This window comes from Drosophila miranda, assembly GCF_003369915.1.
Source record: "Drosophila miranda strain MSH22 chromosome Y unlocalized genomic scaffold, D.miranda_PacBio2.1 Contig_Y1_pilon, whole genome shotgun sequence".
NCBI classification, from domain to species: domain Eukaryota; kingdom Metazoa; phylum Arthropoda; class Insecta; order Diptera; family Drosophilidae; genus Drosophila; species Drosophila miranda.
In genome coordinates this window covers 19,460,812-19,479,159 of record NW_022881603.1, presented here as the reverse complement: position 1 = coordinate 19,479,159, position 18,348 = coordinate 19,460,812, and the positions used below count along the sequence as shown (strand labels likewise).

Here is an 18,348-nt window from a genome sequence, read left to right as displayed (position 1 = left end):
GCCTCAAATAAATAATCACACAAGTTTGTTGCAGGAAATTATGAGAGCCAAAGGAACTGTAATTCTCTTTCAGGAGTCCCACAACTGTACCGGACAAAAACATCGTTAGTACCGATAGTCTTGCAGCCCTGCCAGTGACGTGAATGAAAGAAACGAAGAAAGCCATACGAACACGAAGCCGAGGCGAGCACGTCAAATATCACTTCGCTTCTTCACTCATATTTTCCAGGTCAGCAATCGTTTTTGGTTTGCTGTTCAATCAAAAGTTAACAATTATAAAGAATGGTGAGTAAAAGCAACTGCAGTGGGACGATTAGTGACTAACTCGGAATTCAATGCAGCCTGCTCCTGCTAGTTCAACGTCCGTCGGCAGCGGCTCACGCTCGCCCAGCAAATTGTCCGCGCCACGTAGCGCCGGAGCTGGAGGTGGGAGCACGCTGAAGCAGCGCAAGACGACCAGCAGCACCACCGCAGCCAGAAGCCGTGCCCCTGGTGGAGCCGGTACTGGTGGTATGTGGCGTTTCTACACCGACGACTCCCCCGGCATCAAAGTGTAAGTCGAGTGACCCTCAGATTTATTGAAAGATTCGCCAGCTAATTATGATCCGTTTTCTCTTTACGTGTGTTATAGTGGACCCGTTCCCGTCCTGGTTATGTCGCTGTTGTTCATTGCTTCCGTTTTCATGCTGCACATTTGGGGCAAATACAATCGTTCTTAAGCCATTACGTTCATAGCCAATAAAATACTTTCACCTCAACGAACGTGAGCACTGTCGATGTCATCATTTCTTTCATACCGAAACAGAAGCAGCAGCAGCATAAACATGAACAACATAATTATCTGCATTCCGCTTGTTGAGGCATTCGTGTGTTTTCCACATGAAATTATTATTACCTTAAGCTAAGTTTCTTCCCCTTCTGCGTCGTTAAAAACATGAACGTAATATTTTCAAAATTTGCTAACCCTTCGTCCTGCAAATCTCGATCTCTCATGATGAGAGCTTCCGTAGTTTGCCTACTAAGTATTCCAATCCACAATTTATCGTGGTCGAGTGCATTCGAAATTCCGCGTCTAACCGTTGCAATTCAAAATTTGTAAGAATAAACAAGGGTTAAGAACAAATAAATTTTGTATTAAACATAAACAAGTAGCTCAATTCAGTGGGTCAGTTGCTTAGACACTGAAATGATGTGTGGCCCAAAAATTGATGTTCGTTGAAGTATCTCCCACGATGCTGGCACCGTCGCTCCCTATGGTCCTGCCGACCACACAGGAGGCAGCCCGTCCGAGATCGTTTTCGTTGCGGCTTCCATACGGCGCAATTCGTCTCAATGTGTCCACGCTGACCACATAGCCAGCACTGTTGCTTGGTTTGATAGAAGGAGCAGTCGTTTCCTTCGCGTTGGGTGCAGCGGCGACAGTTGTGGCAGTGGACATAGCTGGGCTATGGACCTACAATGTCTGTAGGTCTGGCCATTCTTCGAGGTGCACTTCTGACATCGGCCGCAGTGGAGATTATCACTGGCCGTGTGATGGGAACATTTTGGGCAGTACTTGTAGCCCTCGTTCTGTGGCAGGTTCAGTAATTTCAGAGGCACGTTGGTGAACAGACGGACGGGCGAACCGCAGAACCGACTCTCCTTGCCAACATTCGTGTACCTCGAGTGGTTGGAATAGTTTATCCGGTAGTCGCTCATTTCCATCTCTGGCATTTCCTGCCTGATGTGGTTGATGGAGAAGTAGGGAAATATCCAAAATATAGACAGCGGGGTAACGGGCAGCTGGTTGATGCGATTGTGGCGCCATCGGAGCGCGCGCAAGGTGTGGGCAATTAATTCTGTTCGGCACCCAAACGGAGGATCGGTCACTATATCACATTGTTCTTAAAGAAACAACTCACGCAGAGCATTGCAGGAACTTTTCGAAAGGTTTACGCTTGTAGAAGAAGTGATTGTTGCACATGTTGTACAGGCAGAACTCCTCCGGACCAAGGTAACGGGCGAAGCGTTCATCCAGATCCAGGAGGAAACTTTTGTAATTCGCACGCAGGCGAAAATGCAGCCGAGGTGCGCCCATGCAGACCACCTTGCTGTCATGATGATATCATCAGGGATTATATATATTAATCCCGCAATTAAATTCCACTGACGTTATTCCCAGGCAACGACACTGATCCGCCAAGAAGTCCAACGCCGCTTCATCAAAGAAATACTGAGCATTCACTTTATCCTGCGCTAGAGCCAGTATACTCTTTGTTGGGTCGGAATCAGATGGATTCAGAACGTGGCCGGACGCTTCTGGGTAGTTTATTTCAACTAATACGTCCTTCAGTCTATTACGCTCCCATTTATCCGCGGCCATGTGGAAATTGCATAGTTTGGAGTCCCTGTGGGCCGAACAGGCATAGTACCCCTGCTCGGGACGTTGCGACTGGCGGTAGAAAAGCACTGTGGGACCATGCTGACAGCTGGGATGTTGTTCCGCCTCGTCAGCCCAGTCTTCCTGCACTTGAAGCAACAGCTTTTCATTTGTGTTTTCCTTTTCCGGCATTTCTCACTCCCAATGTTCGATAACGTAAACAAGGTCTGGCGGTGTCCTCTTTTCATATCGATATCGACACGGTTCAATCCAAAGTTTTATCATAAATATAACGCTATAGCCAAAGCTACTTACTTTTTAAGACCCTAGAGTTCATCAATGTACAATATCAATGGTATGGTATGGTTTTAATATTTGGGAAATACTTACTACTTTATGTAGAAATTATTGACGATTTTGGAGAATTCAAATTCAGTATACTGTATGGTTAGTGGTGTTGTCAAACCTCTAACCATATTGATTTGCTTTCTGAATTAGATCCCAAGCTCTTCGGCTCTGGCGTTCATCCACCTCCGCGTCATCATAAGGCAGCCAGTCCAGCACATGATGCAATTATACAAGGTGGTCTCGTCGGGAGCCGAAGTTCGTTCGTGTTGTCCCTTATCGTCAGTGCATGCCTGCTTGTTGATGATGAAGGTTGTTCACGGACGAATTTTTTGATATATTCTTAACCCTTATGTCCCGACAACAACAAAATTATAAAAGCATATACAAAAAATACCACAGAATTAGACGTAATAGACGTATAAAATATTACAATAATATAATTACACATTTATTTCCTTATTTTAAACAGGTTTATTATAAATTATAAAAATTATGTAAACGCCGTCGGTTCTCGACTTTTTTGTTTATTATAACTAAAACAATGATGTATCTAAATATACAATATAAGAAAAAATATACATATATATACTTAAATAAATATGCATAAATATAAATGGAATTGGTTTTACATATATTTCAAATCAATTGTCAATCGCGCTCTTTCCGACGGGAATCTGCAAAGCAAAAATTTAGATGCCGGTCGCACCTTGAATACTCTCATGGACAATACCCATAAATTTTCTAATTCAATTATAAAGACAACATTAAGACAACAGTAATTTTGAAAACCCTCATGCAATATACGAATGTAATAAACTTTAATATTTATGTACATATGTATGTACATAAGATATTTTATATATACAGTATATACAAGAATATTTCAATACTTCGCCCCACCCACTTCCGCCCCCACAAAGGACGAAAATCTGTGGCATCCACAATTTTAAAGATACGAGAAAACCAAAAACGCAGAATCATAGATAACGACCATATCTATCCGATTGCTGAATCTGGATCAGATCATATAATTAGTATAGCCAAAAGGAACAAATCAATTTGCACTGGCTACGCAGCGCGCGACGTCACGCTCAGACTGATTTTCTGTCTCTCTCGCACGCACTCTTTAAGGAGGCATGATCTGTAATGATTGTGAATTCTTGGCCCTCAACGTATGCCCTGAACTTTTTTACGGCTAAGACCGCAGCGTAACACTCTTTTTCAGTTACAGTGTATTGCTTCTGGCATTTGTTAAGCTTTTTCGACATAAAAGCAATTGGTACGTCTGCGCCCTCGTTGTTTTCCTGCATTAGAACTGCCCCTACGCCTGTATGACTGGCGTCACAGTGTATTGAGAATGGTATGGTGAAATTTGGGCTATGTAGCGCGGAACACATTTGAGACTTTAATGACTCGAAAGCAAGCTGAGCCTCGTCAGTCCAAATAAACTTGCGCTTAGATTTCAGAGTATCTGATATGGGTGAACTAATAGCTGCATAATTGTGGATGAACTTGTGGTACCAGCCTGTCATTCCAAGAAATCGACGAACTTGTTTGATCGACTGGGGAGCTGGAAAGTCCTTAACGGCGGCTATTTTGTCAGGATCAGTGCGAATATTTCCACAAACAATCACGTGGCCTAAATATTTAACCTCTTTCCGGCAAAATTTGCTTTTCTCCACATTTATAGTAAGATTGGCCTTGGAAAGTTGGGATGCGACCAGGGACAACACCTCCAGATGGTGCTCAAAATTATCGCATATAACTAAGAGGTCGTCAAGATATATGAATATTTCATTCCGTAGATGGGCTGGTATGATTTTATCCATAAGTCGCGACAAGGTACAAGGTGCTTTGGTTAAGCCGAATGGCATGACGACAAACTCATATAAGGGACGGCCAGGCACGGTAAACGCTGTCTTATCACGAGATTTTTGATCGAGAGGAATTTGCCAAAATGGCTCCTTTAGATCGATGCTTGTGATGAACTCTGCTTTCGGTAATCTACTCAGGATTCCGTCTATAAGGGGCATGGGATATGCATCCTTTACCGTGACCGAGTTTACTTTCCTACAATCGATACACAATCTATCCTTGCCAGGCTTTTTAACCAGCACTACGGGCGAAGACCACGAACTAACCGATTCTTGTATAACCCCAAGCTTAAGCATTCGGTCTAATTCCTCGTACATTAGCTTCTCCGTTGCCGGTGACACCGCATAATGGCGTTGTTTAATGGGCTTTGCGTCGGCTACCTCTATAGTGTGAGTGATTACATAGGTCTTTCCTAGACCTTGCTTTGAGTAAGATGGAAAGAGAGTTATTACCTCCTGTAGTAATACTTGCTGTGAAGGCCGAAGCGCTCTCATTGTGAAGTCTTCTAAGGTTTCAATACGTAAATTTTGTGTCATCAAGTGCAACGGTAAAAGTTCAAAAGCCGTCCAAAAATCGATTCCTAAATAGAGATTACCCGTCAAGGAAGGTACAATATAAAAACAAAGTTCCTTAGATTCCCCTCTATACGTGTCTTCTGCTGAAATTTTGCCGACTATACTTTGGCTCTTTCCGTCGGCAGTTCTAACATTATATTTGACTTTATTCCGAATAACGTCGGACGCGCAACTTCCCCCTATGCAGCTAACTGAAGCTCCAGTATCGATTAGTCCTATGACTGGTTTACCAAAAAGCATAATCTGAGCATGGGGTCGTAAATCATATGGTTTTCCAACTACAGAAGCTAAGAGCAGTCTTTTCTCAAGTTTGCATTGTTTCTTAAAATCGCTTCTTGGGCGCTGGGATCGATTTGGAGGGCTAGCAAGGTGGTCAGCGTATACGCTGTTTGACACATCTGGTATAATAAGGTCAGTGGAAGGAACTGACTCTGTTGAGGGTCGACGGAGATTGAAGACCTGTTGGCATTCTCTGAGTTAGCCATCTCAAGAGGGCTTAACGCTTCAACTCTTTTGCTTTGACTTCTAGTCTGAAGGGACTGAGTAACAGATGGCATTCGTGCTCTAGACGTAAACGGACCAATGGGACTAAGATTCTCAGCTGAGGCCGATGTGTTGTTCAGGTCTTGCTGACAAGTGGGACACTTCCGTTTGTTACCACTTTTAGCGGTGAAGCACACTCTGTGAAAGGTGTGCCTACAACTGGCCAACAATAGTTGTACCTCGTAAACGATTACTTCGGAGCAAATTTGGCAATGTTTCCCGGTGTCTTCTGAGAGGGTTAAATTCTCCGTACTACGAGACACCACCATTTCGGTTTGGGCACCACCAATTATGAATATATTAGATATATATATATAGCAAATGCCAAAAAAATCGAGGGGCAACGTTGTGAGTTGCTGCGGACACCGCAACTCTACGGTTATACCCGATACTAAGTCAGTATAACTCTCCTCCGGCAGACGCCGCTAATATTAAACGACACGACAAAGAGTGCGTGCGAGAGAGACAGAAAATCAGTCTGAGCGTGACGTCGGGCGCTGCGTAGCCAGTGCAAATTGATTTGTTCCTTTTGGCTATAAAAATTATCTGATCTGATCCAGATTCAGCAATCTGATAGATATGGTCATTATGTATGATTCTGCGTTTTTAGTTTTCTCGAATGTGCAGTATTGTGGATGCAACAGATTTTCGTTTTTTGTGGGGGCGGAAGGGGGTGGGGCGAAATTCTGAGATATACGTTTTATAGTGAGATCTAACAGAAGTGCGGATACCAAATTTGGTTACTCTAGCCTTAATAGTCTCTGAGATTTGTGGATTCCCCAGATTTTCGTTCTTTGCGGGGGCGGAAGGGGGTGTGGCGAAATTTGGACAACGAAACGGTCAAGGTCCGATATCACAGGAGTGTGGATACCAAATTTGGTTGCTCTGGCTCTTATAGGTTCTGAGATCCTTGAACTAATATTTTGCAATTGACAAAACCGACCATGAAACCTGTGTGTTAGAGAGAGACAGAGCGAGAAAGAATGAAATTGTTTTCTTGATTCTGGCTATAATCATTATTCGATCTGGTTCAGATTTTGCACTGTAAAAGATATGGTCATCCTCACCGATCCTGCGTTTTTGGTTTTATCGTATCTTTAAAAATGTGGATGCCACAGATTTTCGTCCTTTGTGGGGGCGGAAGTGGGCGGGGCGAAGTTTTGAAATATTTTTGTAGCAGTGACATATCACAGAAGTCTGGATCCAAAACATCGTTGCTCTAGCTCTTATAGTCTTTGAGCACTAGGCGCTGAAGGGGACGGACGTACGGACGGACGGACGGACGGACGGACGGACGGACGGACAGACGGACAGACAGACAGGGCTCAATCGACTCGGCTATTGATGCTGATCAAGAATATATATACTTTATGGGGTCGGAAACGATTCCTTCTGGACGTTACACACATCCACTTTTACCACAAATCTAATATACCCCAATACTCATTTTGAGTATCGGGTATAACGAGGGGGAACGTTGTGAGTTGCTGCGGACACCGCAACTCTACGGTTATACCCGATACTAAGTCAGTATAACTCTCCTCCGGCAGACGCCGCTAATATTAAACGACACGACAAAGAGTGCGTGCGAGAGAGACAGAAAATCAGTCTGAGCGTCACGTCGGGCGCTGCGTAGCCCCTGCAAATTGTTTTGTTCCTATTGGCTATAAAAATGATCTGATCTGATCCAGATTCAGCAATCTGATAGATATGGTCATTATCTATGATTCTGCGTTTTTAGTTTTCTCGAATGTGCAATATTGTGGATGCAACAGATTTTCATCCTTTGTGTGGGCGGAAGGGGGTGGGGCGAAATTTTGAGATACACGTTTTATAGTAAGATCTAACTGGAGTGCGAATACCAAATTTGGTTCCTCTAGCCTTAATAGTCTCTGAGATTTTTGAATATCCCCAGATTTTCGTCCTTTGCGGGGGCGGAAGGGGGTGTGTTTCGAAATTTTGAAACAAACTCGTCTCGGTCCGATATATTAGGAGTGTGGATACCAAATTTGGTTGCTCTAGCTTTTGTAGTCTCTGAGATCTAGGCGCTAATGTTGTTTTTTTTTTTTTTTTTTTTCATGTGGAAAATTTGTATTTTATTGTAAACAAGTTTACTGCTACCTTTCGTGGCAACTTAATCTAGTTTTACATTTAAGGGGAAAAACAATTGATCACAGGAGATACATACTTAAACTTAATGTTACATATATGGAGTAGGACATACATTATTTAGAATATTTACAAAAAGTTAATGAGATGTTATAGGAGGGATCTAGTAGGGAGATCCAGTGGATGACTCCTTTTGAGTCTTCTTTTCCTTGGCGGGTTAATTAGACGTCTGGCTAGCGCATTAGGGTGACCACCAAGTCGTTGCAAGTACCTTGCTGCATGTAATTGTATAACATCGCCCACTTTGGGAACCTTTAGGTCCCTCTCGATGTCGCTGTTTCGTATGTACCATGGAGCATTGCATATTCGTCGTAGAATTTTTGACTGAGCAACTCTAATTTTATTTAAGTTGGTTTTTGACGCGATGCCGTAAACTTGAAGTGCGTATTTCCATATGGGGCTGAGGATGGACTTGTATATCGTGAACTAATGTTTTACTCTAAGCAAAGCCGCCTTTGCTACGTGTGTGTTAGAGAGAGACAGGGCGAGAAAAAATGAAATTGTTTTCTTGATGCTGGCTATAATAATAATACGATCCAATTCAGATTCCGCAGTCTTAAAGATATAGTCATTCTCTACAATTCTACGTTTTTGGTTTTCTCATATCTTTAAAATTGTGGATGCCACAGATTTTCGTCCTTTGTGGGGGCGGAAGTAGGCGGAGCGAAGTTTTGAAATATTTTTGTAGCAGTGACATATCACAGAAGTCTGGATCCAAAACATCGTTGCTCTAGCTCTTATAGTCTTTGAGCACTAGGCGCTGAAGGGGACGGACAGACGGAGTTGTGAGTTGCTGCGGACACCGCAACTCTACAGTTATACCCGATACTAAGTCAGTATGGCTCTCCTCCGGCAGACGCCGCTAATATTAAACGACACGACAAAGAGTGCGTGCGAGATAGACAGAAAATCAGTCTGAGCGTGACGTCGGGCGCTGCGTAGCCAGTGCAAATTGATTTGTTCCTTTTGGGTATAAAAATGATTCGATCTGATCCAGATTCAGCAATCTGATAGATATGGTCATTATCTATGATTCTGCGTTTTTAGTTTTCTCGAATCTGCAATATTGTGGATGCAACAGATTTTCGTCCTTTGTGGGGGCGGAAGGGGGTGGGGCGAAATTCTGAGATATACGTTTTATAGTGAGATCTAACAGAAGTGCGGATACCAAATTTGGTTACTCTAGCTTTAATAGTCTTTGAGATTTGTGGATGCCCCAGATTTTCGTCCTTTGCGGGGGCGGAAGGGGGTGTGGCGAAATTTGGACACGAAACGGTCAAGGTCCGATATCACAGGAGTGTGGATACCAAATTTGGTTGCTCTGGCTCTTATAGGTTCTGAGATCCCTGAGCTCATATTTTGCAATTGGCAAAGCCGACCATGAAACCTGTGTGTTAGAGAGAGACAGAGCGAGAAAGAATGAAATTGTTTTCTTGATTCTGGCTATAATAATTATACGATCTGGTTGAAATTTTACATTCTAGAACATATCGTCGTCCTCTACGATTCTGCGTTTTTGGCTTTATCGTATCTTTAAAAATGTGGATGCCACAGATTTTCGTCCTTTGTGGGGGCGGAAGTGGGCGGGGCGAAGTTTTGAAATATTTTTGTAGCAGTGTCATATCACAGAAGTCTGGATCCAAAACATCGTTGCTCTAGCTCTTATAGTCTTTGAGCACTAGGCGCTGAAGGGGACGGACGGACGGACGGACGGACGGACGGACGGACGGACGGACGGACGGACGGACAGACGGACAGACAGACAGGGCTCAATCGACTCGGCTATTGATGCTGATCAAGAATATATATACTTTATGGGGTCGGAAACGATTCCTTCTGGACGTTACACACATCCACTTTTACCACAAATCTAATATACCCCAATACTCATTTTGAGTATCGGGTATAATAAAATGGAATTCGCTGTGGTCTGTGCCAAAAAAAGCTGTAAGAAGCAGATCACCCACGATCAGCCGAATGTCCCCTGCTGGCTCTGCGACAGCGTAGTGCACGCAAAATGCGCTGGATTTTCTGGCCTCGTGAGTGATGCTGTAGCCAAACGTAATGGCTTGCATTACAGTTGCGAGGCATGCCGTGCGGTGGAGAAAGACATGGTGGCATTCATGAGGCAGACGCGGAGTGGCTTTAAGGAGCTGACCGTTGGTTTTAAAAACCAATACGATCGGCTCCTAGCCATGGAGGCTCAGTTTAGCGGTTTAAAACTGCTGAATGAGTCTCCGAGGCGCAAAAAGGTCACTCCGCGGGATCTGCAATTGCCAAACGTCACTCAGCCGTGCGCCGCCGAAAAACTGACTCCGACCACTCCAAGTGTGCAGTAGTTGATCTCGTTTGCCACTCCAAGGGCAACGACAGCTGCTGGCGATGCAGATTCGGTAGCCGAATTCATCGGAGAATGTGCAGCCAAGTACGTCTGCAGCGTCCGTGTCCGTGGTGTCCGCAAGTTCGCTAGTTGTCCCGTCTATCCCGATCCCACCAGTAAATAGACGTTCCGGACCTCCGGATATTGGCACCACAGGTACTAGGCCTGTGGTGACTAAACCACTGGTGGGAGTCCCACCAAAACGACAAGTTTTTGTTTCACGGCTGGCCCCTGACCTCACATCTAATGATGTAATTGCTTTTATTCAAAGCAAAATAAAAGCCGTGGGTTTAAAGGTGAAGAAATTTAACTTCTCTTATGCCAGGGAGATAGCCTCGTTTAAGATAAGCATCTCCCCAACTCAATTTGACACCATTTGCTCCGCCAAATTTTGGCCGGAGCATTTGGTGGTGAAGGAGTTTAAGGCTAAGAAGAAGAATAGGCCCCCCATATCCCTTCCAAATCTTTCCAGTGTGCCACCCTCAACCTCAACTTCCTCTTCCTTAACTTCCCGTCTTGCATCCACCTTTCCCAAAATCTTCCTTCTCTTTTAGTAACCTATCAGAATGTAAGAGGCTTGCGTAGTAAGCTCAGCATTCTTTTCCGGGATAGTGTTGCATTTGCTTCCCACGTTATTGTGTTTACTGAAACCTGGTTAAAGCCGGACATTCTTAGTTCCGAGGTTTTGGCAGGTCGGTACACAACTTTTAGAAAGGACCGTTCGTCTCGACGTGCAGGGGGGGGGGGGGGTTCTAATTGCAGTGGACTCTTACTTCACGTCGGAACACTTCACAGTCCAAGTTCAACAGGAACTGGAATTCCTGTGTGTAAAACTGATTCTTCCAGCTTTCGCTATATTCATTACTTGCTCGTATATCCCACCTTCTTCGGATATTTCAATTTATGAGCAGCACTTGTCCGCTTTAACCGCTGTTTCTTCCTCGCTATCTGATAAAGATCGTATGATAGTTCTTGGTGACTTCAACTTGCCAGGAACTGTTTGGTCTTCGGTAAACGAGTCTAGTATCCTAGTGCCCATGTCACGACATGACTTTGTTGACGGCTTGCTTGACCTATCCCTGTCTCAAGTCAACCATGTGAAAAATTCCTTGGGTCGATTGCTTGATCTGTGCTTTGTATCGGATCCGACCATAGTGTTGTTAACCCGAGCCCTTCCGCTCACTATACCTGAAGACGCCTACCACCCTACTTTCGAGGTGTCGCTAAATATAGGACCAACTGTATTGGATCGGTCGAGTAGGCTGCCCGAACGTGTCCGCTGCTTTCGTAAAGCCGAGTTTGCGAAGCTTAATAGCCTCATTAGGGATTTTGATTGGTCCGCTTTGAAATTGTGCACTGATGTCATAAAAGGCACAAACATTTTTTACAATGCTCTTGGCACATTTTTCGATTCTTGTGTCCCGCTTTCTTGTCAGACTAGATCTGGAAAACCCCCTTGGTTTACCAAAGAGTTATCCAGTCTAAACGAGGGGGAACGTTGTGAGTTGCTGCGGACACCGCAACTCTACAGTTATACCCGATACTAAGTCAGTATGGCTCTCCTCCGGCAGACGCAGCTAATATTAAACGACACGACAAAGAGTGCGTGCGAGAGAGACAGAAAATCAGTCTGAGCGTGACGTCGGGCGCTGCGAAGCCAGTGCAAATTGATTTGTTCCTTTTGGCTATAAAAATTATCTGATCTGGTCCAGATTCAGCAATCTGATAGATATGGTAATTATCTATGATTCTGCGTTTTTAGTTTTCACAAATGTGCAACATTGTAGATGCAACAGATTTTCGTCCTTTGTGGGGGCGGAAGGGGGTGGGGCGAAATTCTGAGATATACGTTTTATAGTGAGATTTAACAGAAGTGCGGATACCAAATTTGGTTACTCTAGCCTTAATAGTCTCTGAGATTTGTGGATGCCCCAGTTTTTCGTCCTTTGCGGGGCGGAAGGGGGTGTGGCGAAATTTGGACACGAAACGGTCAAGGTCCGATATCACAGGAGTGTGGATACCAAATTTGGTTGCTCTGGCTTTTATAGGTTCTGAGATCCTTGAACTCATATTTTGCAATTGGCAAAACCGACCATGAAACTGTGTGTTAGAGAGAGACAGAGCGAGAAAGAATGAAATTGTTTTCTTGATTCTGGCTATAATAATTATACGATCTAGTTGAGATCTTACATTCTAAAACATATAGTCATCCTCTACGATTCTGCGTTTTTGGATTTATCGTATCTTTAAAAATGTGGATGCCACAGATTTTCGTCCTTTGTGGGGGCGGAAGTGGGCGGGGCGAAGTTTTGAAATATTTTTGTAGCAGTGACATGTCACAGAAGTCTGGATCCAAAACATCGTTGCTCTAGCTCTTATAGTCTTTGAGCACTAGGCGCTGAAGAGGACTGACAGACGGACGGACGGACAGACGGACAGACGGACAGACAGACAGGGCTCAATCGACCGGCTATTGATGCTGATCAAGAATATATATACTTTATGGGGTCGGAAACGATTCCTTCTGGACGTTACACACATCCACTTTTACCACAAATCTAATATACCCCAATACTCATTTTGAGTATCGGGTATAAAAATAATACAAAAAAAAGTCAAAGTCAATAGATATAGATATAGATATCAAAACAGTTTAGGAGCCATGCAATCGTTTTTGGGTAAGAATAGAGTAAAGCGGATTGCATTGTTTTCGGGTAGGGAAGGGACAGGAATGGGGTAACCTAGTTATAACTGAAATCTGCCTCACAAGTTAGGTCCGTGGCAGGATAAATAATCCCTCATCCAGCGAAATCTAAAAGGTCAGATCAGAAGTATTTCGGCTGAGGAAGGTGGTGGATTAGTTCCACTAATCATCAGGTAGTATGGGAGTCCGAAGTCACTTAGGTTTACCGAGGCTTGCAACCTCAGTAATCTTCTCAGGGGTTCCTCGGGACAGCCAAAACCAAATTAATTAGGGGCAATCTCCGTAGAATTTCATCCTAAACGATTTGGAATGCGCTCTCCTTTCCTGCAGTAGTGTTTTCGCTTAGCTCCTATAACAATCTTCAACTAGTTGATAGGCTAAGCTCGACCCACGGAGTTATACCCAATATAAGTTATAACACTTCCAGTGTATCGGACCTACTGCACGCCAATATACCTTGCACGATACTAGGCCCTGTAGGCCATGATGAGCTTACACGGATCCACAGTATCCACTGGATAAGTTGCAGAGGAAAGACGAGCAAAAAAACAACAAAAACGAGGGGGAACGTTGTGAGTTGCAGCGGACACCGCAACTCTACAGTTATACCCGATACTAAGTTAGTAGGAGAGAGAGCCACTCCGGCAGACGCCGCTAATTTGAACGACACGACAAAGAGTGCGTGCGAGAGAGACAGAAAATCAGTCTGAGCGTGACGTCGGGGGCTGCGTAGCCAGTGCAAATTGATTTGTTCCTTTTGGCTATAAAAATTATCTGATCTGGTCCAGATTCAGCAATCTGATAGATATGGTCATTATCTATGATTCTGCGTTTTTAGTTTTCACAAATGTGCAACATTGTAGATGCAACAAATTTTCGTCTTTTGTGGGGGCGGAAGGGGGTGGGGCGAAATTCTGAGATATACGTTTTATAGTGAGATTTAACAGAAGTGCGGATACCAAATTTGGTTACTCTAGCCTTAATAGTCTCTGAGATTTGTGAATATCCCCAGATTTTCATCCTTTGCGGGGGCGGAAGGGGGTGTGGCGACATTTTAAAACAAACTCGTCTCGGTCCGATATATTAGGAGTGTGGATACCAAATTTGGTTGCTCTAGCTTTTATAGTCTCTGAGATCTAGGCGCTAATGTTTTACTCTAAGCAAAGCCGGCTATGCTACGTGTGTGTTAGAGAGAGACAGGGCGAGAAAAAATGAAATTGTTTTCTTGATGCTGGCTATAATATTTATACGATCTTATTCAAATTCTGCAGTCTAAGAGATATGGTCATTCTCTACGATTCTGCGTTTTTGGTTTTATCGTATCTTTAAAATTGTGGATGCCACAGATTTTCGTCCTTTGTGGGGCGGAAGTGGGCGGGGCGAAGTTTTGAAATATTTTTGTAGCAGTGACATATCACAGAAGTCTGGATCCAAAACATCGTTGCTCTAGCTCTTATAGTCTTTGAGCACTAGGCGCTAATAGGGACGGACAGACGGACAGACGGACGGACGGACAGACGGACAGACGGACAGACAGACATGGCTCAATCGACTCGGCTATTGATGCTGATCAAGAATATATATACTTTATGGGGTCGGAAACGATTCCTTCTGGACGTTACACACATCCACTTTTACCACAAATCTAATATACCCCAATACTCATTTTGAGTATCGGGTATAAAAACGGTCTAGCACGGATAAAAGTCAGGTGTTACTTTTGACCAAGGTATTTCTTTAAATGGGGAAGGCCGGATCGGGCCCCACGTTGGGCGCCAAAATAAGATAAATTTAGCATATCACATACAACGATTGTTGTGTGTGGCGGTGCCACTCGAGCTGGTCGGGGGTGTATCGGGCAGGACTGGTGCACGCGCTGGCTCCGGCTGTATGGTCGGTAGTATGGGGGGGTTCCTATACTGGTCCTTTCCTTTACGTGCTCGCGTCGATGCCTTATCTTATTATTTTTGTTCGCGTGCATTACCCTGCGTTTGACCGTATGACTAGTGTCAGGGGGTTGGAGAAGGAGGATGAGGAGGCTGGGGGAATTAGAAGGGACAAAGGAATTAAGGGGAAAGGGAAGTTGGCTTCCGCCATGCATATCCGAACCGACGGGTAGCTGTGCTGGTGTTGGATGCAACAGCCATGGCCCTCCCAACCTTGATCATCCTAATTCCGGAGAAAATATGGCTTATGGATGATCCCTTTACTCGCCTGGGGTCATACTCCACTCTCCCTCATCGATCCCTGCATGGCTCCTAAACAAAAATCTTCTAACAAATCATTTCCAAATCATTAACAATATTTATTTTTAACGATAGGGCCTAAAGCTAAATACATGGGTAGAAAGAAAATTATATATATTTAAGGGTCGAGTATAAGCTAGGGCAATAAGAGAATTAAAAATATAGGAATAATAATTTTAAATAATATGAATAATATTTATGGTCTCAAAAACAGATGGTAGGGTACTGGGAAAAATTTCATGAATATTTAACTAGGAACTTTTGTAATTTAAGATTTCTTAATTTTCGTTATTTTCGTATTAATGCAAAAAGTAAGTGTAACTAATCACAGTCGCATAGGTGTGAAGCTCCTGCTGCCGCTGATCTGCGCTAAAGCTTAAAGCTTCCCAAGCTCTTGAGCTTTTCGTGGGCTTAAGGCCACTTTACAACAAAACGAGGGGGAACGTTGTGAGTTGCTGCGTTCACCGCAACTCTACAGTTATACCCGATACTTAGTCAGTATGGCTCTCCTGCGGCAGACGCCGCTAATATTGAACCACACGACAAAGAGTGCGTGCGAGAGAGACAGAAAATCAGTCTGAGCGTGACGTCGGGCGCTGCGTGGCCACTGCAAATTGATTTCTTGCTTTTGGCTACAAAAATGATCCGATCTGATCCAGATTCAGCAATCTGATAGATATAGTCATTATCTATGATTCTGCGTTTTTAGTTTTTTCGAATGTGCAATATTGTGGATGCAACAGATTTTCGTTCTTTGTGGGGGCGGAAGGGGGTGGGGCGAAATTTTGAGATATACGTTTTATAGTGAGATCTAACAGAAGTGCGGATACCAAATTTGGTTACTATAGCCTTAATAGTCTCTGAGATTTGTGGATGCCCCAGATTTTCGTCCTTTGCGGGGGCGGAAGGGGGTGTGGCGAAATTTGGACACGAAACGGTCAAGGTCCGATATCACAGGAGTGTGGATACCAAATTTGGTTGCTCTGGCTCTTATAGGTTCTGAGATCCTTGAACTCATATTTTGCAATTGGCAAAGCCGACCATGAAACCTGTGTGTTAGAGAGAGACAGAGCGAGAAAGAATGAAATTGTTTTCTTGATTCTGGCTATAATAATTATACGATCTGGTTGAGATTTTACACTCTAGAACATATAGTCATCCTCTACGATTCCGTCCGTCCGTCTGTCCGTCTGTCCGTCCCCTTCAGCGCCTAGTGCTCAAAGACTATAAAAGCGAGAGCAACGATGTTTTGGATCCAGACTTCTGTGATATGTCACTGCTACAAGAATATTTCAAAACTTTGCCCCGCCCACTTCCGCCCCCACAAAGAGCGAAAATCTGTGGCATCCACAATTTCGACGATACGAGAAAACTAAAAACACAGAATCGTAGAAGATAACTATATCTTCTAGAGTGCAAAATCTGAACCAGATCGTATAATTATTATAGCCAGAATCAAGAAAACAGTTTCATTTTTTCTCGCTCTGTCTCTCTCTAACACACAGGTTTCATGGTCGGCTTTGCCAATTGCAAAGTATGAGTTCAAGGATCTCAGCACCTATAAGATCCAGAGCAACCAAATTTGGTATCCACACTCCTGTGATATCGGACCTTGACCGTTTCGTGTCCAAATTTCGCCACACCCCCTTCCGCCCCCGCAAAGGACGAAAAACTGGGGCATCCACAAATCTCAGAGACTATTAAGGCTAGAGTAACCAAATTTGGTATCCGCACTTCTGTTAAATCTCACTATAAAACGTATATCTCAGAATTTCGCCCCACCCCCTTCCACCCCCACAAAGGACGAAAATCTGTTGCATCTACAATATTGCACATTTGAGAAAACTAAAAACGCAGAATCATAGATAATGACCATATCTATCAGATCGCTGAATCTGGACCAGATCAGATAATTTTTATAGCCAAAAGGAACAAATCAATTTTCAGTGGCTACGCAGCGCCCGACGTCACGCTCAGACTGATTTTCTGTCTCTCTCGCACGCACTCTGTCGTGTGGTTCAATATCAGCGGCGTCTGCCGCAGGAGAGCCATACTGACTTAGTATCGGGTATAACTGTAGAGTTGCGGTGTCCGCAGCAACTCACAACGTTCCCCCTCGTTTAGACTGGATAACTCTTTGGTAAACCAAGGGGGTTTTTCAGATCTAGTCTGACAAGAAAGCGGGACACAAGAATCGAAAAATGTGCCAAGAGCATTGTAAAAAATGTTTGTGCCTTTTATGACATCAGTGCACAATTTCAAAGCGGACCAATCAAAATCCCTAATGAGGTTATTAAGCTTCGCAAACTCGGCTTTACGAAAGCAGCGGACACGTTCGGGCAGCCTACTCGACCGATCCAATACAGTTGGTCCTATATCTAGCGACACCTCGAAAGTAGGGTGGTAGGCGTCTTCAGGTATAGTGAGCGGAAGGGCTCGGGTTAACAACAATATGGTCGTATCCGATACAAAGCACAGATCAAGCAATCGACCCAAGGAATTTTTCACATGGTTGACTTGAGACAGGGATAGGTCAAGCAAGCCGTCAACAAAGTCATGTCGTGACATGGGCACTAGGATACTAGACTCGTTTACCGAAGACCAAACAGTTCCTGGCAAGTTGAAGTCACCAAGAACTATCATACGATCTTTATCAGATAGCGAGGAAGAAACAGCGGTTAAAGCGGACAAGTGCTGCTCATAAATTGAAATATCCGAAGAAGGTGGGATATACGAGCAAGTAATGAATATAGCGAAAGCGGGAAGAATCTGTTTTACACACAGGAATTCCAGTTCCTGTTGAACTTGGACTGTGAAGTGTTCCGACGTGAAGTAAGAGTCCACTGCAATTAGAACCCCCCCCCTGCACGTCGAGACGAACGGTCCTTTCTAAAAGTTGTGTACCGACCTGCCAAAACCTCGGAACTAAGAATGTCCGGCTTTAACCAGGTTTCAGTAAACACAATAACGTGGGAAGCAAATGCAACACTATCCCGGAAAAGAATGCTGAGCTTACTACGCAAGCCTCTTACATTCTGATAGGTTACTAAAAGAGAAGTTAGTTTTTTGGAAAGGTGGAAGCAAGACGGGAAGTTGAGGAAGAGGAAGTTGAGGTTGAGGGTGGCACACTGGAAAGATTTGGAAGGGAT

The 18,348-nt window shown here is 44.0% G+C and overlaps 1 protein-coding gene and 1 pseudogene across 2 annotated transcripts; one reads left to right on the top strand and one right to left on the bottom strand.

Moving 5' to 3' along the window:
• The first annotated feature begins 168 nt into the window (after positions 1-168).
• On the top strand, positions 169-775 carry LOC117191040 (protein transport protein Sec61 subunit beta-like). 2 transcript variants are annotated; one of them, XM_033396010.1, is made up of 3 exons: positions 169-285; positions 342-553; positions 632-775. In XM_033396010.1, exons 1-3 carry the CDS (start codon positions 283-285, stop codon positions 717-719), a joined length of 303 nt encoding a protein of 100 aa, XP_033251901.1. In that variant the 5' UTR covers positions 169-282; the 3' UTR covers positions 720-775. The 2 variants fall into 2 exon arrangements, with proteins under 2 accessions (XP_033251901.1, XP_033251900.1); XM_033396009.1 differs by lacking the exon at positions 169-285 and having other exon boundaries at positions 336-553.
• Positions 776-1,156: 381 nt separating this feature from the next.
• Positions 1,157-2,610, bottom strand: LOC117191039 (annotated as a pseudogene).
• Between the last annotated feature and the right edge of the window lie 15,738 nt (positions 2,611-18,348).